Here is a 27352-nt window from a genome sequence, read left to right on the forward strand (position 1 = left end):
TATGTGCAAAGGATTCATATCCAGAAGATGTGATGAAATCTGACATCTCAATAATAAAATGACAACCCAGTTTTTAAACAGGCTAAATATTCTAACAGACACTTTGCAAAAGAAAATATATCAATGGTCAGTAAATGCAGGAAAGTGCAAATTAAAACCACAATGAGATACAAATATGCCCCCAGCAGGATGACCAAATTTGAAAGTCTGATAGTACCAAGTATAGATGAGGAACTGGAATTCACATATTACTGGTGGAAATGTCAAATGGCAAGACCACCTTGAAAAACGTTTGTCAGTTGTTTTTTTTTTTTTTTTAAGATTTTATTTAGTTATTTGGGAGAGAGCAAGCTAGAGAGAGAACATGAACCAGGGAGTAGAGGGAAAAGAGACACAGGAAGAGGGAGTAGCAGGTTCTCCACTGAGTGAAGAGCAGGTGCTTAACCAGTTGAGCCCCCTAGGTGCCCCAGTTTGTCAGTTTCTTAAAAGGATGAAACCATACTTACCATAGGACCCTGCTTTGCTCCTAGGTGTATATCTGTTATGGTCTGAATTGTACTCCCCCACTCACCCAAATTTATATACTGAAGCTGTGACCCTCATAAACAGAATGTGACTGTAGAGATAGGCCCTTTAAAGAGATGAGTAAGTTAACATGAGGCCATAAAAATTTGGGTGAGTCCTAATCTGATATGACTGGTATCTCTGTAAAAGGAAGGATGTGCACACAGAGGGAAGACCTTTTGAGGGCACAGCAAAAAGGTGGGCACATGCAAGCCACAGAAAGGCCTCAGAGGAAACCAAATCTGCCCACATCGTGATCTTGGATGTTTAACCTCTAGAACCATGAGAAGGACATTTCTGTCTGTTAAGCCACCCAGTCCATGGTATTGTGTGCTCCAGCAGCCCCAGCAGACTAACACAATATCCAAGAGAAGTGAAAACCTGTATCTACATAGATTTATAGGTGAATGGCTATAAGAAGCTTTATTCATAAGTGCTGAGAAATGGAAGCCATTCAAATGTTCATCACCAGGGGTGCCTGGGTGGCTTAGTCAGTTAAGCACCTGCCTTCAGCTCAGGTCATGATCCCAGAGTCCTGGGATTGAGCCCCACATCGGGCTCCCTGCTCAGCGTGGAGTCTGATTCTCCCTCTCCTCTGCCTCTTCCCCTACTTGTGCTCTTTCATTGTCTCTGTCAAATAAATAAAATCTGTAAAAAAAAAAAAGTACATCACCAGATAGATGAATAACTATATGAATTGTGATATACCCAATCCATTGGGAATGCCACTCAGCAATTAAAAGGGTCAATACAGGCACCAACATAGTTGAATCTTAAAAACTTTAGACAGAGAGAATGAAGCCAGAGACAAAAGACCACATACTGTCTGATTCCATGTATATGAAATGCTAGAAAACTCAGATTCAATCTGTAGTGATTGATCAGTGGTAGGCTGAGGGTTAAGGAAAGGTTAAATAGGCAAAGGTACAAGAAACCTTCGGGGATAATGGAATGTTCTGTACCTCAAGTGTGGTAGTTACATGGAGGAGTATATTGGTTGGGAATACATTGGTGGAAACTCATGAAACTATACAATGAAAATGCATTGTGTTGTATGTCAGTTATACCTCACTTTTGTTTGTTTAAATGTGTCCTCAGTGGTGAAGAGGCTTGGAAGCCCTGCCCTGGGTACATTTAAAAGCAAGTGAGCAGATCAGAGTGGTCTCTGGGCAGGTAACCAAAGCTCTTTGTCATCACAGGAGGTACGAGGAGACCAGCGAGAATGAAGTGGCAGTGGAGGAGGAGGAGGAAGGAGAGGAGGATGTCTTTGCTGAGAAAGCCTCACCTGATAGGGACGAGTGCCCAGCGTTAAAGGTAGGCACCTCCAGGGAGACCAGAAGAGCCATCTTGAGGAAGTAGCCCTCGGTGCCTGAGTCATTCCACAAAGGCTCCTCTAGCATCAGGGGACAGGTCCTTGGAATAGGGTGACCTGCAGAAGGTTCTATAGAAGTGTCCCTGCCTGTAGTTCAGGTCATCTTAGTGACAGTAAACAAGGAGAGGCTGGCTCTCCCCTCTTCTGTCCTGCCCTCTGCAGCTCCCCTGTTTCTCTAGACCTCAAGCTTTGTAGCCAGATGGGTCTGGGTTCAGATGCTGGCTCTGCCACTCCCTCGCTGTATAGTCTTAGGCAAGTGACTTCATCCCTCTCCAGCCTTCATTTCCTCATCTCTAAAATGGATACAATAATGCCAACCTTGTAGGCAGGTTCTAAAGTTTCAGAGGAATGTATTTCTTTGTTTGGATCTGCCCAAAGTACAATAGGAAAAAGGAGTCCAGTCAAGTTCCCCTCACCACCTCCTTCCCTGCTGCACTAGGGTTACACACTATAACCAGACTCACTCTCCATAGAGATCCCTCTTTTTTGCACTGGCAGGAAATAGAGCACCCCATTGTATGCAAGCAGGGCAGCCAGGGGTAGAGCTGCAGGTTGTGCACTGCACAAAGGTACCTGGCCAAGAGCAGCTAGAGAAGAACCTAGGGCCACCTTCCAACTGCTCCACACCAAGAGGAAAGTCTTTTTGCAGTCTCTCCAGCCTAAAGGGGTGCCTTTTGCAAAATTACACAAAGGCACTGTGTAGGCTAACAGGGCCTGCATTTAGGCATTCTTGTTTGTTTGTCTGTTGCTGGCGATGACTATAAAAAGACAGTATGAAAACCTGAAAAGGGCTGAGATTTGCTGATTGCCTCCATAATTCCAGAAAAGCATCTGCAGTTCTTAGCTGCAGCGCTAGAGGCCTTGGGTATGGCTTTGTTAAAATGCACAGACGTCTTGAGGGTATGAAGTCCAGGACATCCATTCATATACTGTTCATGTGAGCTTGTTTGGGGACTGAATATGGTCCAACCTTGGGCGCTGTCCTGGCTGGCAGGGCCAGGGCCTAGGAAGCCCCCAGCTATATCTGTGAGTCAAAGGCCAGATGATGGGAGTGGGGAGCAGCTGGAGACTGTGCCCCATGAGTCTTGGTGGCCTCAGAGCTCTGACTTTTTCAGGTGGACAAAGAGACCAACACAGAGACCCCGGCCCCATCTCCCACAGTGGTGCGGCCCAAGGACCGACGGGTAGGCACACCATCCCCAGGGCCCTTTCTTCGAGGGAGCACCATCATCCGCTCTAAGACTTTCTCCCCAGGACCCCAAAGCCAGTATGTGTGCCGGGTAAGCAAATGCATGGTACTGCCCTCTTCCCAGAACACCTGCCTCCTGAGTAGTAGCGAGAGCCTGCAGGCTCACAGGGTTCTGGGCGCAAATTCTGATTACTCTTACTTTGTCTGCTATCCTCAGATGAGTTAACGCGTCACTGCATGTGGAGTTAGTACACCACAAAGGATCGTTTTAGGGATTAAATTAGATAAAGCATGGGGAAAGCTTGGTAACCAGTACCAGGCCAATGTTTTTGTTTTTTTTTAATTCCAACCAACTCTCCTCTCCTTCTTATTCATACCCTGCCCTTCCCTTCTACACAACCACTTGGCTGAGATCAGATGGACCCCTCACTGTCCCTGAGCAGGCATTTCTTCCCCACTTCCAGGGTGATCCTGGCGTACAGCCTGAGGTTGCAAAAAAACAACATACCTGTACTATTATGCCACAGGTTGGCTGGTTGGTTTTAATTGAACCTGCTGGTAACATTGAAAACCTAGGGAAGGCCATTAAAAATAAAATAAAAATGAAGAGATTTCATGTAAAATTCTAGTTTCTCTTGAAAAAGAGAAACTGCCTGCCATCATGGGCTACACATTCTCTCATGGCAGCAATTATCTGGAGCTAAGCAATGGCAACAGCCACCCTTAGATGATTGGCGAGAAGGGGCTTTCAAGTTCACCCTGGCCACCTGGCCCTCTTGAGCTATTTTGGTTGCTGGCCTTCTCTAATAGGCTGCCCTGGAGTTTAGAAGTCCTATGGTAGGCTTTTGCTCCCTCATGCCATTCCCTGAGTATCCATCTCATTAGTCTACCCCTTCCTAGGCCAGGCTCCTTCTTTCATTCTACTATAAATGGCGGTCTGAGCACTTAACCACATCTGAGGGGTTCCCAACCTTCCTCAGACATGGCACAAGTATGACACATGCACACCTCACCTGAGTCCTGGGCTCAGGTGATGTGTCAACATCCTTCCTGACCCTCTGCCATAGAGAACCAGCAAACATTAGCTAGAAGCATAGACAGAACCTTCCTTGTCTAATATTCCGAGAAGTCATCACAGAAGGAGAAGCCCAGGCAACCCAGCCTACGTCATCAACCTGCCATCTATTGTAATTTGGGAGGGAGAGGGGATTTCAGGGCCATTTTCAATATCTGATATTCAGTATCCAAGACAAAGATTATAAGATTGAGTAGAGAAGCTAATTTTTTCATGATATGGCAGTATCACTAATTTACTAGCTACTTACCCGTTACTCCCTCACAAAAACATTCCCCTGGTCCCTCCCAGAAATAACATAAACCCTTCCCTTCTGTGTCAAGCCTCTAGCTAATCATTTGAGCTTGTAAGCATTTGCATGTTGGCTGCATATCTTGGGAAAAGTACAGAGTTTCCTAAAGTCACCGAATGTAATTTTGATGTTAGGGAATTCCTGAATCACAGGTGAAGAATCCTGCAATTAAGCCAGCTCACAGGTGAAGAAGAGAAAAATCCAACTCATGTTGCAAATGTGAATAATTTGAAGGATTTAGAAAAGCCTTTAGGCTAATGGTTGAAGCCCTCTGGTCTGAGCAAAATTACCATTTTTATGACTGTGCAGTGGAATTCAAACACAAACTAAAGAATATCACTTGTCAGAAAAATCACACAAAAAGAAATTAGTGTTTGATTCATTCTTTTTCATCAGAATTAGACTGCAGTTGTAATTTTGTCAAATGGAAGACAAAAAATATAACTTTGGTAAAGCATTTCCCCTTCCCAACTAAAGACTCAAAGTTTTTTCCCCTTTACTTACTAGAAATTCTGATCCGCTGTTTAGGTGGACTCACTTTAAGTGGCCCTTTCGCAGGATTGGCATCTTTGAATCACCAGGAGCTCTGATCCTATTCATTAAGCGTCTGTAACACACCTAGCACTATAGGGGGCCCTTCCCATATTCTATTATCTGGACCAGTTTCCAACCCTGCAAGGCTGCAAAGGAAGAAATCCCCATCACATGCAACAGGCAGAAAGGGCCTTTCTTATAACAAAGCCAAAGTGACATAAAGTGCAGAAGCAGTTACCATTCATCCTTATGGAAAATTTTTTAGCATTCCCAGACCTAAAACATAACCTCTCATGGTTTTCTGATGCCTTAGGACACATTTCACTAAAAGATGTGCAGCATAAACCGGGATAAAGCACAGATGTTCACAGACACAGTTCAAAACTATGGGAGCTTGGTGCTGAGATGCTCAGCATAGTTCTGAGGAAGGAGCTTGGTGGGGCCCCGTCATACTTGGTCCACCGCTGCCTCCGTAAGGGCTCACTGCAAAGCAAACACCGCGTGTTGTTTTAGCTTTTGTGTTTTTCATAAAAGTGAAAATCCTCTTCACATTTCTTTCAGCCAGCAAAAACAGATACTAACATAGGTCTTTTGTAAAAGCAAACTAATGTAACATGAACTTTCAAAAAAGTAGGGGTACCTACATTTTTCCTTTCTTGCTTTCTGACCGTCCCACTTCAGCTCAAGGTTATCTCTTTCTTGTAAAATCTTTCAAAAGGCTGCAAGAAGAGGCCAGTGGGTACAATACCCTTAATATTATCCTGTCATTTCCCATAAAACTCTGTCAGCATGCTGTCTGGTAACAATGTAGCCTTCCATTTTGAACCCACAAAATGAATATTGACAAATTCTGTACAGGAAATTTTGGGTCTGTGCCCCACCCTACCTCCAGCACACAGCCAGCTCCCTGTTTTCCAGTCTGGGACTTGGGGCACTCCACTTCCTGGCATCAAGTCCTATGCCAGTCAGGTTCTTAATAGAAGCAACAGAAATAGATTGTGAGCAATATATGCAGGAAAGAGTTTTTTTTTTTTTTAAAGAAACTAAGTAGCTCACATATTCATTGGAAGACTTGGAAGGCTGTAGAACCAGCCTCGGAATCAGATGGGAAGAGACCAGAACACAGCCAGAATCGTCCCACAAAATCATTTAGGTGAGGATAATACCAGTGCTGCTGCCCAACTGGGCCCAGCTGGTCCCACTGCTGCCACTGGGGTTCAACATTGATACCTCCCCAGAGGCTCCTGCCCCTGCAGGAGGCCAGAGCAGCTCTGCTTGCTTCTGCTGCCACCACTCCTTATCTGCCTGAGATGCTAAGAGACATGGCATGCTCATGGAGCAAAAGCACCTGGGCTGGTTAAATCTGAGAGGCCCAGTAACAGAGCATTGTGTCCAGCTGACCAGGTTGTGATTCAAAAGCCTGGGGCAGTTGCATCCACTGGACAGAGCCTAATCCTGTGCCTGCTTGTAGCCACAAACGAGGCTGGGAAAGGTAGACTCTGGCACTTCCAGTTTCCTTAATGGAAAGTGGGCTTTGTCTCCCACCGTGAGGTCTAAGTTGGGGATTTCAGCACTCACAGGATGAAGTGTCAGATGCTCATCAGCAACCTTTCCCCACCAAAAAAAAAAAAAAAAAAGCCCATGTTTTCTGTATCATCTAATCTCAGAAACAACCCTGCAAGACAAAGTGTGTTTACCCCATTTCATAGATGTGGAAATTGAGTCTCAGAAAGTCAGAACAGTTGGCTGTAGGTCACACAGTTTATTAGGTGCAAAACCAGGAGTCTGACTCCAGAGCCCACAGCCTTTCTATCACTCGGAGCCACCGCCTGAAGGGCTCCCTTTGCCTTCCCCAGGCTACTTAAGACTTGTCTATTCTGCTGGCCTGATGCCACCCTTCTCCATACCAAGTGTCCTCTGCTGGCCGTCTCCCTTCCTTGACAGGCTTCAGCACAGCCTGTGTCATCTGGTTAGTTTCCCATGATTGGGCCCCGCCCTGAACTTGAAGTCTGAGAGCATAGGAACAATGTATGACCCTCCCTCCAGCTCTCCACACTGCCTGGGTATTTGACACCTACATAGTCAGCAGCAATGCTGTCACATGTGTTGGTCAGCTCACCCTTACCTGATGGACACAGTCCTTCCAAAATTCTCCTTCCCGAGCTACCTGCCTGGGACAGTCGGTCATTTTACCTCTTTGTTCCTGGTTTCCCTAGCTATTAGGTGGAAGTAATAACAGAGCAACAATATTCTCTCCCCTGCTGGAGATTAAATGCAGCAAAACATCCCTACATTAGGAAAAGTTAAGTTTAAAGATCTAATGTGGCTATTATCCCTCTTCTCTAACATCATTGTTGACTCCTGAACAACTACAGCTTAAGGATCAGGTGCCTTGATGAGTATTTCCAGTCAGTGGGACATATAGTCTGCTCCTCTGGATTGGAACAATGTGGTATAAAGCCCCCTCCCGGGATGCTATCCAGCCAGTGAGTTTGTAAGAGTCCACCCCCATCAAGATGGTCCACCCCCCACCACGTGCACATCAGCTCCATCTCTGAGCCCTCCGTGCACCCCCAGGGGGCCAGAAGAGGATGCCCGAACATAGACTGACCAGACCTTAAACTCTTGTCCAGATGCTTATCAGCCTTGTGGTTTATAAAAGCTTCTTAATCTCCATGGGCCTCCATTCCCTCCATTAGGACTGTTGGAGGATTAAATGTAACTGTCCTTAAGGCACATAGCACACACATCGTTATCATTGTTTCTGTTACTCTCGTCCTGGTTCCGATGAGGACTCTGCCTCCTGCAGTAGCTTTTGTCACTTACGTCCCTGGGGTTGCCATGTCCATCAACCTTGTGGAACTATTGATAGCATTATTACTAATAATTATCAATAACCGCAAAAGTCACAGTACAGACAGCTTCTCAAGAGACACCTGAGAAGTGCGCAGACCGCTGCCAGAACGAGCAGGCTCTGTTGCCTCAGCCTGAGGCAACAGAGTGATCCCACCACCAACAGAAGTGATCCCACCACCTTGCAAATGTGACCCGGAAAAGAAGCCCCTGTCCTGCATATCCTCTCTCCCCAATCCTCCTCTGTCAGGGGCACTCTCAGCAGGAAAGCATGATCTCAGTAGCCCTCTGCAGAAAGTACAGCTAACCTAAGTGATTGAAGGGATTCTGAGGAAAGGATTGCTAATAGAGCCTCTCTGCTCATCTTATACATTGCATACATGTGTATCTTGACAGTGGCTCCATTTGAGCTATAAAAGCAGGCTTCTGTGGGTGACAGGGAAGGGCCAGTGCAAACAGGACTTGCGGTGGTAGGTCAGGAGGGCATTAGAGCCTGGAGCCACACTATCTGCTGTCAGCCCCACTGTGCTGCTGACCACATGGAAACCCCACCATCCTTCTGGCCCCAGGGTGCCTTCCAGATGTACCCTAGTCCCAAGTAACTTCCCAGGACTTTTCTCCTGCAGCTGAACCGAAGTGACAGTGACAGTTCCACGCTGTCCAAGAAGCCACCTTTTGTTCGAAACTCCCTGGAGCGGCGCAGTGTCCGGATGAAGCGGGTAAGACAGTCACCTCAAAGCTATTCAGATGTCTGCTTCATCATCATTTCCCCAAGCATATCCCCCAGTGTCTGACCATTTTTTCTCAGCCACTGGTTTGAAGAAAGTTGCTTTGGCAAGCATGATGGTGTTTATGAACTGTAAGGCCTATGTAGGTACTGGGAAAGGTGCCAAAGGGTAAATGTAACATGATGATGATGAGTCGATCAGACCTGAAATCAAAGTCACTAAGGACTAACCAACTCAAGGTGTCACGGTCACTGATGGAAGCCTGCCTCTCATGCAACTCTGCTCAGCATGTCATCCCGCTGACTGAGCAAAGGTTCTGACAGCCCTCCCTGCTGGCAGAGAGGACCAGGTATCTCCAAGCTGTGACCAGAAATAGGGAAGTGCAAATGGGCTTCTCTCAGTCCAGCTGGAAAAGCACTAGGAAGAGACCACCAGCTGCCTTTGCAGAGAAATCTCACCTTGCCTTATGGAGACTTGGCTCAGAGACCAGGGCAGGACAGTGTCAGGCAAAGGACTGACTCCTGGTCTGCACTTTGGTACAAGTCAGAGCTGCAGGAGATGCAAAAGGGCCCTTTCCACTCTGGGCTTTGAGCATAGACAGACTTTACAGCAGTTCTGGTGAGTTTGCTGTGGGTGACAGGGAAGGGCCAGTGCAAACAGGACTTGCGGTGGTAGGTCAGGAGGGCATTAGAGCCTGGAGCCACACTATCTGCTGTCAGCCCCACTGTGCTGCTGACCACATGGAAACCCCACCATCCTTCTGGCCCCAGGGGTGCCTTCCAGATGTACCCTAGTCCCAAGTAACTTCCCAGGACTTTTCTCCTGCAGCTGAACCAAAGTGACAGTGACAGTTCTACGCTGTCCAAGAAGCCACCAGGCAAAGGACTGACTGAATGTCAGGAAGAAACAGGCATTAGAATGTCAGAAAGACCTGTAGAGAGAACAAAACAAAAAGAGTGGGCAGGGAGGCAGTGCCAACAGCCCCAAGCAGGGGAAGGCTCCTCCATACTTCCTACAGACCTGCTGCTATCAGGACGAGGTCCTTTGTCTGTCTCCACTGTGCCACCCCCCCCCCCCCCCCGCCAAAAGTCTCCAGACCTAGAGAGCCACAGGGAAGGGCAAGAGTGTTGGCTGCAGGGGAATACAGCCATGGCCTCAGGTGACAGGGATGGCCAACTGCCTGCCTGGGGTCCCCTCCTACACCTTTATCTACTGTAGCTGGTGCTGCAGAGTCCCTGGAGCACCAAGTCTTCTGGGGGCGGGGAGGCTTACTGACGATGCACATTTCCCAGGCCATACTCCCAGGCACTGGGGTGGGGTCCTGGAAACCGCATTTTAGTAAGCTCCCTGGAGAATTCTAGAGCCGGTGTTCCAGGATCCACTCCTGGAGAAATGCCCCTGGAAGCTCCTGCTTGCTCTCCCTGCATTGCCTACAGCTCCCTATCAAGACAGGCCTACACAGTTCCCCCTCTTCACCTCTTCCTCCCCTTACCCAAGAGGAAAACCTACTGAGAGAGCCTTTGATTGATAGATCTGAGCCCACATTTCCTTCAGGTGCTAACTGTGATCTGAGACATGGGAGAGTCCTGAGGCTGGGCCAGAGCCCTTGGGCACTACAGTCCTTCTATTCGGTGCCTGAACTTTGTCTCTGTCTTCAGCCTGTCCAGGCAAGTTTCCGGGACTGGGAATCATCAGTCAGAACAAAACAAAAGAACCTTCGTTTGTTACTCTGAGAACTTGAGTCACACAGATCACTCAGCTGGATTTCCTGACCCTGCTCATTTATGGGCACAGGCTAGACAGTGGTCTCCCCCTAGCAGTTCTGCACTGAGCTGCTTCATCGCCCCAGAAGTATGCTTGCCAGCCTTACCTGAGAGCAGCTCTCATAGTAATGTTTTATGTATCATTTCTCAACTCTGTCAGCCGTCATGTTTCTTTTCTGTTGCTGCAATAATAAATCACAGCAAACGTAACAGCTTAAAATAATACAAATTCATTACCTTATAGTTTGCACTGGTCAGGAGTTCAGGCACAGTTGAGCTGAATCCTCTGCTCGGGGTCTCACCAGGCTCACATCCAGGTGTTGACTGCATCCTCACCTGAAAGTTTGAGTAGGGAAAGATTCACTTCCAGGCTCCCTTGGGACATTGGCAGCATCCCTTGTCTTGTGTTTTCTTGCTAGCTGCAGGCCTGCAGGTCAGGGTCTGCTCACGCACCCAGAGGTCGTTCTCAGGTCCTTGCCATGTGGCCCTTTCCACAATATATTGTTAGTCTGAGGCCAGTCTGTTTCCAAGGATGGCCCAGTTCACCTTTGTGGGGCTCACTGGATTGGGGTCAGGCCCACCTAGGAATATCTCCCCTTTGAGTAACTCAGAGTCAACGGATCAGTTACTTAATCATGAGAGTGTTATCCCATGGTATTCAAAGCACCCCCCACCCCCCCCCCAAAAAAAAAAAAACACTGAAGAGGAGGGCATTCCACAGGCATGTATATCAATGTGTATTAGGGGTGGGAAACTTGGGCCCAACTTAGAATTCTGTCTCCCTCAGTTATGTAATTATTTTGTAATCATTACTATTTCTTGATAGGAGAAGGAAAGTAAGTGGTTGCATTACTCAGGATCTTTAACATAAAGATAACTGAAGAATGCATATATAGCTTGAAAGTGCAAGAGGGAATTTACTGGTTCATTTAATGGAAAACCCCAGGATTTTGGACTACCTTCAGGCATGAATTGATCCTTCATTGAGATAATTCCTCAAGCCTCAGTCCTCCTCTCATGGCACTGTCCCCCCAGATAGCTTAATTCTTAAAAAGGGTCACCACATATAGTGAGAAAGATGGCTCTGATCAGTTCCAAGTCTATATCTTGCTGATCTCACAACTTCTGTGTAAAGACTTTTTTCCAAGGTGCTCAGCAAAAGTGCCAAAGTTGAAGGTTATTGGCTGGGCTTAGACAACATACTCACCCCTGAAGTGGTCACTGAGGTTCTGACTGTCCAAGTTCAGGTCACATCCCTGTCCCTGAAATCCCATGTGAACCATTGTGGGTTGAGCATGCAGGAGGAGTGGATCCCCAAGGGAAGCTATGGGCTCTGTTTACCGTCAGACCAGGGAAGCGGGCGCTGGACATGCAGAAACAGCAGATGTCCATGAAGTCTCCTTTCTGGGGGGCACAGACCTGCACTGAGGAAACAACTTCAGGATAATGACAAGAACCCATTAACCGAGTGTAAATGTTGAGGTCACTGAGAGCAGGGAAATGGGGCAGTGTGGGGAGTGAGTGAGGGGGTTCTGGAGCCAACTGCCTGGGTGGAATCTCAGACTTACCACCCAGCACCCTGCCTGGGGCATAAAAATGCTCAATGAACAGAAGCTGAGGACATGGGAGAAATCGGGATAGGCCCTGGGGGTGGGCGAGCCCCATTTTTGAAGAAGAAGCCTGCTGATGAACAAAGGAGGGTATTTGAGGTTCAGGGGGGTGGATTGTTGGGGCTCACGGAACCCAGCCCTCTAATAATCAGCCAAAGCTGTCCCTCCCCCCGCAGCCTTCGTCGGTCAAATCCCTGCGCGCCGAGCGCCTGATCCGCACATCGCTGGACCTCGAGCTGGACCTGCAGGCGACCAGGACCTGGCACAGCCAGCTGACTCAGGAGATCTCGGTGCTGAAGGAGCTCAAGGAGCAGCTTGAACAAGCCAAGAGCCACGGCGAGAAGGAGTTGCCGCAGTGGTTGCGTGAGGATGAGCGCTTCCGCCTGCTGCTGAGGATGCTGGAGAAGCGGGTGAGAGCCACGCAAGAGGCAAGGGAGGCGGCTTGCTCTGCCCTGAGGGACTGCCCAGTGCTGCAGGGGAGGGAGGCCAGAGCTTTGAAGAGGTGCTACAGTCCTGTGACCCACTAAGAGTGTTCCCAGGGCCCCTCACTCCCATCATCAAAACGATCCAGGAATCCCTTTGCCCAGTAAACTTTATTAACTCTTGACCTGGCTGCCGGGCCCTTCTGCATTTCCATATTTATGTGTGCAAGGCCTTATCATTCACACTTTTATTCGTCAAACATTGGGTACCAAATCTGCGCTTGGGCACACACTTGAATAGAGTAGATACAGAACACTGATCTGCCCCAGTGTCGGCCCATGTGATCCTACAGAGTAGCTCTCTCTAAAGATCAAGTTTGTACATGGAGGAAGTCCCTCATGCTGGAGATTTCCCAAAGGCTACTGCTCTGGGCCACCACCTAGAAGGGAGGAGGGCAGTCCTCCTCAGCAGCACAGGAGGACTCTCTGGGTCAGGGTGCTCCAAAGCAGGAGCAGCTTCAGATCTTTCATGGCTCTGGGCTTTATCTCATCTGTGGCTAGTAGATAGTGGGCACAACTTCATGGGGTATGCAAAGCTGGCAGTTTCTAAATGGATAAAAAAAAGTCTGCTTGTTTGAACCACATTTAAAGCAATTGGATGCCTTAAAAATTTGCCTTTGGCACCAGTGAGCTGACAGGTCCCAGCCTGTCATGAAGACGTAACAACACAGGGTCAATACACAGAAGCCATCTTCAACTCATTTATATAATATCTGCCACTCCTGGACTGTCACCCATGCAGAATGACCTTTGCTGGTTTCCTCTGCGTACAGCCAGACAATGCACCCTGCAGAGGGTACCGGCCTGGGTTATTTTTTTGGGAGAGCCTTTAGCCGAAGCCCCAGCTCTCGGTGCCAGTGATAATGCCTGAGAGTAGGAAAGTGGTGGTGGGCTTCTGGGGTCTGGACTAGCTGAGGGGCTTCAAATTGACTCTGGTAATTCAAGAGTTCCTGCAATGTTTATTTCTTTCTAATTTAATATTTATACCCTGTATACTTATAATAGGTAATGCCTTTAAAGAAAAAAAAGAAAAAGAAAAAGAAAGGGGGTGCCTTGGTAACTCAGTTGGTTAAGCATCTGCCTTCAGCTCAGGTCATAATCCCAGGATCCTGGGATCGATTCTCACATCGGGCTCTTTGCTCATCAAGGAGCCTGCTTCTCCTTCTATCTGCTGCTCCCCTTGCTTGTGTGCTCACTCGCTCGCTCTCACTCTGACAAATAAATAAAATCTTTTAAAAAGGAAGGAAGGAAGGAAGGAAGGAAGGAAGGAAGGAAGGAAGGAAGGAAGGAAGGAAGGAAAAGAAAAGAAAGAAAAAAACCTGACCTCTCAAATAGCAAAAGAATAGTACATCGTGACTGTCTGATAATGGCCTACTAAATAACCATTTAAATGATGGCTTCATTGGGGCACCTGGGTGGCTCAGTCGGTTAAGCGGCTGATTCTTGATTTCAGCTTGGGTTGTGATCTCAGGGGCCTGGAATTGAGCCCCACATCAGGCTCCATGCTCAATGGGGATTCAGCTTGGGGATTCTCTCCTCTCCCCACCTCTCTCTCTCTCTCTCTCTCTCTCTCTCTCTCAAATAAATAGGTAAGTCTTTAAAAAAAAAAAAATATGGCTTCACTGACCAAAATTCCATCTTCATGCAATTAAGTTTCAAGTTATGTGATACATGGATATTTTAGGGCTTTTTGTGGTTTGTTCTCAAAAGCACTTACATAGGTTTGCATTAGGAGGAAGGGATACAGCATATCTAAAGCCCTTGAACACAATTGCATGATTGGAATTGTGTTTCCAACACTTCTTAGTTGTTTGACATCATCAAAGAAATGTCTTAACACGCCTGAGCCTCAGTTTCCTCCTCTATAATACAGAAGTAATTATAAAACGTACCTTTCTAGGTGGCCCTGGGGCTTAGAAAGGTAGCACACATTTCACTAGGCAGCCCTCATCTCCTTACACATAGGTATTCAGTTCCCCGGCCCCAAGAGCCTGTCCACCCTGACACGTGATGGGGTCACATCTTCTCACCATTCTAAACAGAGGACCCAGCAGTGGAACGGGAGTGAGCATGCCTGTTCTGTGACCCTCAGATCTTTTGACTACACTAGACTCCTCATGTGTGCTAGAAAGCTGTCCTTAGCTGTCCCTTTCTAGGGGCCCTGAGGACTCCGTAGCACCTCACAGCCCTGCTTGCTTTGCCCTGCAGATGGACCGAGCAGAGCACAAGGGTGAACTTCAGACAGACAAGATGATGCGGGCAGCCGCCAAGGATGTGCACAGGCTTCGAGGCCAGAGCTGTAAGGAGCCCCCAGAAGTGCAGTCTTTCAGGTAAGCAGTGGGCACCTGGCCAGCCCGCCTTCCCCTTTCACATGCAGCCGACCCAGCCTCAGTCTCACCAGCCCTGGCCCATGCTCCCTCCGCTAGCAGAGCACCAGCCCTCCTCGGAACAGATGCGTGCCCTCTGCCCAGCCGCCCCAGGCGGTCTGTGAGCGCCGCAGTGCTTTCCCTCAGCTGTCCTTATCAATCCCCGCACAACTCGAGCTAATTTGTTAGATCCTCTTGTTTAACGAATGAGCCACCTGCTCCGGCCTTCCCTCTGAGTGTTTCCATCACCCGTAATTATGGAGGACTGGCTGAATGATAAATAAGCCTGGGGTGCTTGCTGGGCCTCCCTGACTCTGCCTGCTGCCTGCCAGGATCTCAGGGAAGTGCTTTCTTGCCTGGATCCAGGCATGTCATAGGAGGGCCCCGAATGCCCTTTGGCTAGGACCTCCCATTCACAGCATTTAGACTCATGATACCGTCCTAGATAAGGCACTCATGGTTGTGTATGTGGTTTAAAAAAAAAAAAAGAAAAGAAAAACTTCCTGGAATAGAAATATTTAAAATATGCTGTCATTTGTGTAACTGTATTGGGACATCTCTTAATTTTTAACCAATGGGGAGTCTAAAATAAACAAAATGAGCCCCACCTGTGGCCCAAGGGCCCTTTTAAACTCAGGCCCTTGATTTGAACTGAAGGTGGCTAGTCCTGCTAATGTCCCTGAACTAGTGGTTCTGAACCAGGGATGATTTGGGCACCGGGGGGACCTTTGGCGATGCCTGGGGACGTTTTTGGTTGTCACAACTGGAAGGAAGAGGGGGAGGGGGGTACTACTGGCACTGAGTAGCTGGAGGTGGGAGATTCTGCTAAACATCCTACAATGTGCAGGACAGCCCCCACCACAAAGAACGGTCCTGCCCATAATATCTATAACAGTGAGGTTGAAAACCCTGCTCTGAAGGTCTGGCCTCTCTTGCAGGGAGAAGATGGCATTTTTTACCCAGCCTCGAATGAATATCCCGACCCTCTCTGCCGACGATGTCTAATCGCCAGAAAAGTATTTACTTTGTTCCACTGACCACGCTGTGAACATAGACTGTGGCTAAAGTTATTTATGTGGTGTTATATGAAGGTACTGAGTCATGAGTCCTCTAGCACTCTTGTCGGTTTGAAGATGAACAGATTTTTTTTTTTTTTTTTTAGTTTGGGTTCTATTATTATTAAAAAAATAAAAAATAAAAAAATAAAAACAACAAAAACCAGCATTAAAATGACAAGATTGTATAGTTTGTATATTTAGGAATGTATTTTTGAGAAAGAAAATTTAAATGAACTCAAGCAGTGTTAAGTTGCTGCTCTTCTTAAAATTGTTTAGATTTTTTTTTTTTTTTTTTTTTTTTGTACAGCTCTACCTTCTAGAGGTTTCACTGCAATAAGAAGTAATGTTTCAGGGACGGTGATCCTAAAAGGACGTCCCCTGCAGGTGTCAACAGCACAGCTGACCTTTCCTACTTAACACATTTTGTACAATATTAAAAAAAAATGTCTGGAACCATTTGGGGGGTTCTGAGGTACATTTGCGAGTCTTAATGAGCTGTGGTGTGTTTTGATGTGGCCGCCTGACGTGGAATGGGCAGCACGGAGCAGGCTGAGCAGCCCAGCCCATGCTGGCGACAGGCCTGCCCACTCTGGTCCCGGATGCCCAGTGAAGCCACTGAAGTGAGTGAGGGAGGGCTGTGGAGAACTCCTTTCAGTTTTATCTCCATCAATAAAGTGGCCTTTCTGAACGAACTTTCACTCTCTCTTTTTCTCTCCCACCCCTCACTTCATCTGTGTCTCCCCCATTTTTTACCTGTCCCTTTCTAACCATTTCCTCTCCACCTGTCTACAGGCCAGGGGATGGTTTTTCCCTTACAGGCACCACCACTCATTCACTCATTGGATTCAAAGCCCTGCTCAGGGGTGCCTGGGTGTCTCAGTGGTTGAGCACCTGTCTGCCTTTAGCTCAGGGTTTTGGGATTGTGTCCCACATCGGGCCCCCTGCAGGGAGCCTGCTTCTCCCTCTGCCTATGTCTCTGCCTCTCTCTGTGTCTCTCATGAATATATTAAAAAAAAAAAAAAAAAAAAAAAACACTGCTCAGCTAGGGCTGTTGCAGATAATGGGAAATCAGCCTTTTAACAAACAAGTAGCCAGGTCCCTTCCTCCTTGCTTTTTCTGACACTATCCTGTGCAGCTTTCCTCAAGGTACACCATACCACCAACCACATCAGAATCGCTTCACGCAGCTTGTAAAATACAGACTCCTAAACCCCTCCCCAGACCCTCTGAGCCACCCTTTCTCTTTGGGATGAGCCCAAAGACCTGCTTTTATCCGTGTTCCCACTGGAAATAATATGCACACCAAAGTTTAAGGGACCTACTAGTGTAATGCAAAGGAAGCTCAGGCAAAGACAGGGGCAAAATGGTGAGGCCCTGCAGCCTAGGAGAGAGTCACACAGGGCACACTAATATGCATGGCCCTCTCCAGGCCACTGAGGACCATTGCAGGAGGGGGTGATGGAGAGAGTAAAGACCATTTCCCTTGGCTGTGGAGACTCTTCTCCCACTTCCCCTCTATATCTGTTACCTGGCTGTTTCTTCCATAGGAGAAACCTATAGAGGTGTAGAATCTATCCTTATTCCCCCACATGGTTTCCAGAGTTTTTGATAGCTCAGACTCCCTGCAACAATACAGTCCAATTTCTCACCATCAACCCAGGGCCACCCCCTTCCCCAGTACTGCACCCTCTAAACACACCAGACTTCTGTGCGCACTCTCTTCTTCTGTGAAATTCCACCCCATATGTTGAGGGTTGGCTTTGCAATTTCTTCAAATGAGTGTCAGCACTGTCCCTGATCCATCACAATAGGCCCAAGGACACAAGGATTGTGTCCCTGCTGTCCTGTGACCCCTGGTGCCTGCACCACTCAGAGCTTTGAGATGTTGTCCTTGCTGGCCCTGCCCTGGTGTTAAGGGCATTGGCTACAGCAATGGAGCAGAGGACCCAAACTGGATAGTCAAGAGTGACCCATCCCATTGGCTGTCACAATTAGAGCGAGGATATGCATGAGACCCTAGCTGGGCCAACCAGTGCCCTTCTTCAGCATTTCTACCTGAAGGTTAGAGACTAAATTTTCCCTTCCCAAAGCTATCTGTAGCCATGGTTCACTTTTCTGGGATCAACCTCGCAGAGAGAAGCAGTTATAAGAAGTGGGGAAACTAGGACTTGACCTGGGATTTAAATCCTCCATTCTCTCTCTAGCTGTAGTCTGTCTGGTGAACCAGATCAAGAGAGCTAATAAAGGGGCACTGGGTGGCTCAGTCAGTAAAGTGTCTGCCTCCAACTCAGGTTGTGATCTCAAGGTCCTGGGTCGAGCCCCTTGTCTGGCTCCCTGCTCATTCTCTCTCTCTCTCTCTCTCTCTCTCTCTCTCTCTCTCTCTCTGCGTCTCAAATAAATAAATAAAATCTTTAAAAAAGAGGGATCCCTGGGTGGCGCAGCGGTTTGGCGCCTGCCTTTGGCCCAGGGCGCGATCCTGGAGACCCGGGATCGAGTCCCATATCAGGCTCCCGGTGCATGGAGCCTGCTTCTCCCTCTGCCTATGTCTCTGCCTCTCTCTCTCTCTCTGTGACTATCATAAATAAATAAAAATTTAAAAAAAAAAAAAAAAAAGAGAAAGAGCTAATAAAAATGTGAAGGTCATGCAGTACCATTTTTTTTTCCCTCAGTCACACATTCATCCACAGTCATCTCTCCCAGCAAGGCTCAGCCCCTCACACTCCTACAGCATCAGCTTCTGGGAAGCATCAGCTTCTGGGAAGCAGCTTCTGCTCACACCCCCCTCATGTGGGGGAAAGGCTGTGTGGAACCAATCCTCCTACCCAAGCACTATGTCTCAGTATTGCTTTAGCTGACAGAGCATTTGCAGGCAGCCCTCTGTCCACCATAGCCTTGGATTCTCTAAACAGTTCACTGGCACACCAGCAATACATCCTGTCATTTCCCTGACGAGAAATTGAAGAATAGATAAAGAAATTCCACTCAGACTCACGCATGTATGTTCTCCAGAATCTTCAGGAAATATAGTTTCAGAAATGTGGAAAGATCTGCTCTAGGTCTCTCAGATAGGAAATGGCCAGAGCTAGGACACAAATACCATCTATCTCCGAAATGACTTTTGTGTTTCAGCTCTGGTCTCTGTTTCATGGCACTGTGGTCACATGTGGGCCCTACCCAAAAGGAATTTGAACATTTGGTTTTGAAGAGTGAAGTCATGAAACCCTGTGGTTTCTCTGCAGGGGAGGATAGGGAGGTACGATAAAGGTGGTGTGACTAGGACACTGGCCTGAGAAAAAACTGACCAACTCTGACCCATTCACAAAAGCAATGGTTGCCTTTTGCAATGTACACATTAGCAATCTTTGTGCTTCCTGCATCCAAGAAAACTAATAAGATTTGTCTAGTTACCTGTCCCCCTGCTAATCAGACTCCTTAATTTTTCTTTCCTGTATTCCCACATTTCTTCTCTGTATTCTGTATTTAAGTTCTAGTCTTTGTTTGAGACTCTGTTGAGTCTGACACAGAGTGGGTGCTCGATAAATATTTGTGGAATAAATGAACAAGATCAAATGTCTCCCCCAGAGGTGTGTTTACTCCCTTTGTCAGGCCTGACCAGGGCAAAGGAAGATTCTGGGTGGAATAAAAGTACTGAAGGGCGTTCTTTGGACACCTCTCTCATCCAGCTCTGCACTTGCCCCACCAAACATGCACACACCACCCTAGAGCGTAAAGAAGCAGAAGTGATTGGGATAGCTAACACCCACACACAATGTTTACGTTCTTTGAGGGAAAAGTCAGGTTATTTACCCTGAAATCATTCCTCTCTTGTAACAATTAGTTGTGTTGCATTAATAGCTAATACTTACATACCACACAAAATCCAAAGGGTACACAAGAGCTTCCGTAGCAAATTCTTCCACTCACAGTAGACCTAGGCACTGTGCTAAATGTTTACTTATTTTGAACCCATCCTCACCACAACCCCACGAGGTAAGCACGTTATGATCATTCATATTTTACCACTGAGGAAACCGGCTCAGAGAAGTTGTTTGCCCAACATCTTACAGATGGTAAGTGGTAGAAACTGGGATTAAACCCAGTGTATGTTCTCAAGACACCTCCCTACAGTGACCAGAGACTTCCTACCTCTGCTACCACCAGTTCCTCCTTCAAGACATTCTATATTGCCAGTTTATCCCATGATCCCCCCAGAGATAGGCAATATATTGTATATATGCGATGAATGCATATATAATCTTATGTGTATCATTTTCTCCACCTCAAAATGCATACTAAATGTAATGTCCTATACTTTGCCATTTCTCAGTATATTTGTAAACAACTTCATTCTTCTTAACAATGATGTAGTATTCCACTGAATGGTGTACCATAAATTAATTGATGGACATCGATGTTGTAGCCCAGTCTCTTCCTTTTACAGTGTCTAAGTGGTCTTTGTACATCCATCCTTTCACATGTGTATGAGCATATCCATAGATTAAGTATTGCCTACATTTTTGAAATGCACCATCAGAGCTCCACATGAAAGTGTGAATTGCCTCTCGGACATTTCTTCTCAGCATGTTTGCTACCCTCACTAGGTGGCATGAAGAGTAGCAGAAATAAATAAATAAATAAATAAATAAATAAATAAATAAATAATAGCGAGTGGCAGAGATAATACACTTTAGATACTGAACAGATAGATATAAGTTGCTAATGAATGGTAGGGAAGTTATGTTCTAGCAGGGGACTACATTCTAGTTGTTATATACCAGAAACTTCCGAGAATAAATTTGAAAGCTTGTCCTAACACCATTCGTAAGACTTCTTCTAGGGCACTTGGGACTAAATAAATTTATGTAGGAGACAATAGTAAGTCTTAAGTTTATAAGCAAAATATATATATAGCCAATCAGAAGTAACAAGGGGACATAAGCTTGACATAGTATTTTTTACCACTTGCATTTACCTATTTGATCTTTTGGGGTTTTGGCTGGCTGCTCATGACAGTGTTGGAGATGGAAAAGCAGGCATCATTCATGTCTTCACTATTTTAATCCCCAGGGCCAAAACAGTCCCTGACAGAGGGCTGACCCTCAAACAATTTTTTGGTGAATGAATAAGGCTAAAACCAAAGTTGTAATTCTAGTCCTACAAAGTAACAACAGGAACTTGGGTGAATATTTTCCAGTGGTTTTTGACCCTCTCAACAGGCTGTCTTGATAACAATGACTTGATGCAGTGTTTCCAAAAGGGAAGTATCAAATAAAATGCTAGATGGTACCTAACTGAATTTTTTTTTATAATTTTATTTTAATATGCACATCAAACCCATGAACTCAAAGACATTATGGCTTTGGATGAGGATAAATATTTAAGTTAAGGTGAATCAATTTAAGAAAAAAAATCACATAATATCGTGGCACAAAGAAATGGCAAAAATACTGATAATGGAAACACATTTGGGAGAGTCTGAGTTAATGTATCTGGAATAGGTCTAAATGGTCACCTTGCATGATCCTGCATTTCACAGATAAGGAGAGCAGGCCCAGGAGCCGTGGCTTACCAGCAATAAACAGCTCTTGGTAACTCTTCCCATGTTTAAACGTTTACATCTGCTCTACTTTATATTACTAAGTGCCCCTCCCAATCTAAGATCACCATATGGAATATGCTTTTTACTAATATATCTGCCTCATCTAGAAATTTTAATAAACCCTTCCCCCACCTATGTTCTTAAGAATTACTGATCTAGAAGTGCCTGGGTGGCCCAGTCACTTATTGTCTGCCTGCCTTCGGCTCAGGTCATGATCTCAGGGTCCTGGGATGGAGCCCCACATCAGGCTCCCCGCTCAGTTGGGGAGTCTGCTTCTCCCTTTAAGCTATTTGTGCTCCCTCTCTCTCATGTTCTCTCTCAAAATAATAAAATCTTTTTTAAAATAAAATAAGGGCAGCCCCGGTGGCTTAGCAGTTTAGCACCATGATCCTGAAGACCTGGGATCGAGTCCCACGTCAGGCTCCCTGCATGGAGCCTGCTTCTCCCTCCACCTGTTGCTCTCTCTCTATCTCTAATAAATAAATAATCTTTTAGAAAGAAGAAAGAGAAAGAAAGAAAGAAAGAAAGAAAGAAAGAAAGAAAGAAAGAAAGAAAAGAAAGAGAGAGAGAAAGAAAGAAAGAAAAAGAAGAAAGAAGAAAGAAAGAAAGAAGAAAGAAAGAAAGAAAAAGAAGAAAGAAGGAAAGAAATTATTGATCTAGTTTAAAATGCAAGAGGCAGCCGAAAGCAACCACAGCAGCAACATCCTCCCCACCTCCTCTCCCCAGTTCTAGGCCCAACCTCTGTGTTGGTGCCAGCCCCCACATCTGAGCCATCTCCTATTACTGACAGAAGAGGGAACACAGATGACAGTTCTGGTTCTGTCATGGGGCTCCAGCAATGGTGACAGTAACCCTGCTACCACCATCCCCCAGAACCCATTCCTCTTCTCCAAGTGCAGACCCAGAAGCCTAGAGGGAATGTTGACCCCCGAGTCCCATCCTTCAACTTGGCCTTGAGGGTAAGGTTCCACCTGCCTATCTCCACCAGCAATGCTCCTTTCCACTGGAATGTCCCTCCTCCTCCCATACCGAGCCTAAATATCACCTCTACAGGCCCTCCCTCCTTATCACCTATCACCCAGGACTTCCCACCACCACCAGCAACAACCAAGACACATCTTGCTTTTCTAGATTTGTTTAATGTGAGGTGCACCTGCGTGGCTCCGTTGGTGGCGAGCTCCGTGCCCAGCAGGGAGTCTGCTTGAGATTCTCTCTCCCCCCCTCCCCCTGCTACAACATTCACTCGCTCTAAAATAAATAAATCTTTTTAAAAAATGGATTTTGAGGAGCACTGGGTGGCTCAGTGGTTGAGCGGCTGCCTTCAGCTCAGGGCGTGATCCTGGGGTCCTGGGATTGAGTCCCATGTTGGGTTCCCCGCCAGAACCTCCTTCTCCCTCTGCCTATGTCTCTGCCTCTCACTGTGTCTCTCATGAATAAATAAACAAAATCTTAAAAAAAAAAAAAAGTTTGATGTGAGTTATCTCCCAATAGACTAGATTGTCAGCTCCTTGTGAATACAGACTATGTCTAATTCGTCTGTGTCCCCAGCACCCAGTTCTGAGCCATGGGGGCTGGTGATGTCAGGACACAGGGAGATAGCTCTCAAAGCACTGGCTGTTTCACCATGGGGTTAGTACAGGAAGCTTTTATTCAGTGTATTAGGGGTTAAGGGCAGGGAACTTGCATAAGCACCCTAGTTCAGTTGCACATGCTTAGCTTGTCAACATTCTAGTACATTCACTGTATGTTCAAGAAATGGCAGAAAACTCTACCCACAGAAGGAGATCTTGGTATTATAATGAGCAAAGGTGACTTCAGGTCAGCTGCCGAGGGGTGGGGTGGGGGGGTGGGGGGCGCTTCCTTGCAAGTCCTCAGCTCTGATACAGCTCAAACTGACTCATGTAAGGGCTATCAGGTGAAACACTAGTTGAGCATCTCCCTGGCTGGAGCTCTTGGTTCTGCAAAACAAAACACATTCCCTTCCTGCTTTGTGCCTTTCCTCCCTTCTGCTGATAGTTTTCAGCCCTCTGATTTGAGTAGTTTCCCATTGCATCCTAGTTCACAGTGACTGTTGAACAAGGAAGTGGGTGAAGGAAGGAAGCAACATGGCAGGGGATGGGGAGATGTTGATGTCGGGCTGAGCTATGCCCACCTCTGCCCTTTAACCCTCAGAATCCCAAGGGTGCTTTTCCAAACTGGGGGAGGTTAAAGGGAAACGGCCACTGCCCAAGGCTCCCAAATTTTCTCTGGTTTCCTCCTGCATGAATGTGAATCCTGGTATTGAGTAACGAAAGGGTTAAGGTCTAGGCAGGGAGAGATTGGAGGTCCCTGACTCCCCAGACTAGGCTCATGCAGGGGGCTACATGACCAGGCTTACAGAAATCCCAGATGGAGAAACTCTGAGGTGTATAAAACCAGAGATAAGGGAAGAAACCAGATCACCTGGCCCTGGATGTCAGGGAGAATATTTTTTGGCAGCTTCATTGTAATCACAGAAAATGACCAGACCTCCAAGAAGTAAGCCATTAAGGATGTTATCAATAGTCCTTGCTCAAACCAAGATGGCCCAAGAATTTCAAGGCCACAAACTTCCTCGTCAGTTCTCCATAAAAGACTGCCAGTAAAAGCCCTCAGTGGCAACCCATTCGGGACTCCTCTCACTCTAGAGAGCTTTTTACTTTCCTTTCTGTGCTCACCTTCACTTAATAAACATTCATGTCACTTCACTCTTTTGTGTCCGGGAGATTCATTCTTGGACTCCGTGAGACAAGAACCCTGTAATCCTGTAACACTGTGACACTGCACCCAGACACAAGACGGATCCTTGGGAAAGAGAGGCAGGTACCATCTCTCTGATAGCAGGAAGGGGACAAGGAGGCTTTCAGATGCGTTGGGGAGGATGTGCCTCCTATTAGGTCAGGGCCTTGTCCCAGCCCCAGCCCCTCTCTGTAGAAGTCACTGTGCTGAGGGGATTTTCATTACCACCAGGGTAAGAAAGGGGGCCAGCGCTCACCTAGAGCCTCAGTATAGGAGCTTGGTGCCCCTTTATTTTTTTTAAGTTTAGAATTTGTTTTCTATTATTATGTGAGGAAGGAAGAGGCATGGTAAATGAACAAAAACGCAGGTACTACAGGACATAAGATATGGAAGTTACCCTCATTCTCTGGAATCTACAATGAATACTAGCTAATCTAGTAGTTTCCACTTTAAATAATTGACCTTGTTAAACAAAATGCAACTGCATACATTTGAGGATCTAATTTACTTATTAAGTGATTCATGAATCCATGGCATCCCATCTAGCAAATACCAGGGTGCTCTGAGGAGTTGTACAAAATGGAAGGTTTTGTGGGACGGAGGGCAGGACAAGAAGTTATTAACAAAAGAAAAGAATTGTTTCGGGCAAGATCATCTTACCTTTGGGGAAGGCAGGGAGTCTTATGGCGAAGATTATCTCCTATTCCTTTGAGGGATAGAGAGGCTCATGTGGCGGATTACCTCATTGAAGCTGGCCAAAAAATTCCTGACCAACCCATTAAGACTACATTTCTGGGGGAGGCTGAAACTGCAATTAGGTTAGGTATTAAGTGTAGACTTGGTGACTTGGTTTAAGTGATACCATTTAAGGTCTGTGGTTTTCTTTTTAACAATTCCCCTCTTTTGATTAGACTCTCAGCCTGAGAGATGTGCTCAAAATTTAAGGTATTAGTACTACTGTCAGCTACCACTCTGAAGCTCTTGCAGTTTCTTTTCTCCCTTTGTGTGGTATCCACTGGTCATGACATTTTTTGCTTAACCCTGTGATACTCTCAAATCACAACTCCAGGCTTATCATCTAAATCAGTCATTCTTGTTGCTTCTTCAATGTTCCAGTCTCAGGGAGATGGAGCCCCACCTCTGGCTCCATGCTGTCTGGGCATAGAGTCTGCCCAGCATCCTCTCTACCACTCCCGTCCTGCCCACGTGTACGCACTCCCTAAAAAAAAAAAAAAAAAAAAAAACCTCTTGAGAATATAATGCACCAGGAAGATTATATTAGAGTTTACTTTGGAGCCATGGTCCCCAAGACCCAAACCAATCAAAGGCCCCATTGCAGGAGTCAGCCTTTTAAGCCAGGTGATTGCTCAGTGATCTTAATAACTGAGGTTCGGCTTCCCCAGAAGTGTTAACCCAGATACAGCAGGTGGTGTTAAGCATAGCACAGACACCTCCTTACTCAGCTAAAAGATAATAAAGAGCTATTCTACTATCAAAAACAACTCTGGCCAGACAGGCTAAGAATCTTTGCCAGGCAGCTATTGCTTTAGTAGTAAATTCTGCAATGATTTCAAGACTTATGAAATTTCTAACAGAAACTTTATTTTCATTTATCCTTAGCTAGGGAAATAGGGACCCACCCAGAGGAGTGAATACTGAATCCTGAAAGTCTCCTGCTAGGTACTTTCTAACTCCACAGTGTAAATTCGGGGTGGGGGCGAGGTACAGCCAATGAGATCTCTTACTTTGTGAAAAATTAGGGACAATTAGATTTTCTTGTAGCCTGACATGAAAGTTGTTGTAAATTCAGGTTACCCATCCCTCTTAGCAATGTTATAGGAAATACAGATGAGGGCATTATTTTCCCAAGAGAATGTCAGAGTAAAAGAAAGGATAAGAAGAGAAAGTGTTCACAATATGAAGTGGAAGCAGTCTATGTCATACCAGCTACTTATCTCTCTTGTCAGGTTGATGGGGAGGTCTCCAGCAATGTCAGTGGTCAAGAGCACTTGAGAGGTGCCTGGGTGGCTCAGTTGGTTAAGCATCTGCTGTTGGCTTAGGTCATGATCCCAGGGTCCTGGGATCAAGCCCCACATTGGGCTTCCTGCTCAGTGAGGAGCCTGCTTTTCCTTCTCCCTCCACCTGTCACTCCCCCTGCTTGTGCTCTCTCCCTCATTCTCTGTCAAATAATAAATAAAATCTTTTGAAAATAGCACTCGGTAAGGTATCCTCTAATGAGTCTAGGGCCATCTTTTTATATGCTTCCAGAATATCTAGTCACCAGGCTTAACACTGTGACTGTACCTAGGGTACATGAGCACCTGGCTCCAGGGGTTGCAAACAGACCATTATCCGGCCACTCACTGCTAACAAACTCCAAAGGCAGAGAGACAAGTGGTGGTGAAACAAGAAAGGAATTTATTTTGGTGAGGACAACACCAAAAGAAAGTGGGCTAGTGTCTCAAAGACTATCTCCAAAGTGCTGAAAATACCTTCAGGTTTACATAAAGAAAATGTAAAACAACGGTTTGTGGATGTATGCAGGTGTGCAGTGAAGGTCAAATCCATCACAGGCCGGATCTTACTGGCTCAGGGCAGTCCTTATTGTTGAGGGGGTAGTTTTGGTTCTCTTCCCAGGATGCTTTGCCAGTAGGGTCTTTTGCCTGAGTTAACAAATAGTAAAGAACTTATTTTTTTTAAGATTTTATTTATTCATAAAGACACAGAGAGAGGGGCAGGGACACAGGCAGAGGGAGAAGGAAGCTCCATACAGGAAGCCCAACGTGGGACTCGATCCCAGGTCTCCAGGATCACACCCCAGGCTGCAGGCGGCGCTAAACCGCTGTGCCACCAGGGCCGCCCAACAAGTAGTAAAGAACTTAATCAATGAGAAAGTTTGCAGTCAAAATGGGGGGTAAAGGCCTTTTTCATGACCAATAGGATCCTTTGAATTGGGAATCAAGAAGGCTTCTTAAAACTGATGACAGTCTTGAGTATAAGATATCAGAGACTTTGAGTAGCTAGTCATACTAGCATGAGACAAGGAATCAGCAGAAGGTTATATGCCAACAGACATTGGTCTGCCAGTGACTCTCATGGAACATCAGTTT

At 46.4% G+C, this 27352-nt stretch overlaps 1 protein-coding gene across 4 annotated transcripts in view; it reads left to right on the plus strand.

Moving 5' to 3' along the window:
• WWC1 (WW and C2 domain containing 1) overlaps positions 1-16578 on the plus strand; it is a 150355-nt gene extending 133777 nt beyond the window's left edge. Inside the window, exons 18-23 of one of the 4 annotated variants that reach the window (XM_041749309.1) lie at positions 1764-1878; positions 3052-3216; positions 8506-8598; positions 12139-12408; positions 14671-14792; positions 15767-16578. In XM_041749309.1, the coding sequence (XP_041605243.1) occupies positions 1764-1878; positions 3052-3216; positions 8506-8598; positions 12139-12408; positions 14671-14792; positions 15767-15833 (832 nt within the window). In that variant the 3' untranslated portion in view covers positions 15834-16578. The remainder of the gene's footprint in view (positions 1-1763; positions 1879-3051; positions 3217-8505; positions 8599-12138; positions 12409-14670; positions 14793-15766) is intronic. The other 3 variants (XM_041749311.1, XM_041749310.1, XM_041749312.1) reach the window with 3 other exon arrangements.
• Positions 16579-27352: the final 10774 nt, after the last annotated feature.

This window comes from Vulpes lagopus, chromosome 3 (genome assembly GCF_018345385.1).
Source record: "Vulpes lagopus strain Blue_001 chromosome 3, ASM1834538v1, whole genome shotgun sequence".
In the NCBI taxonomy this organism is placed as follows: Eukaryota; Metazoa; Chordata; class Mammalia; order Carnivora; family Canidae; genus Vulpes; species Vulpes lagopus.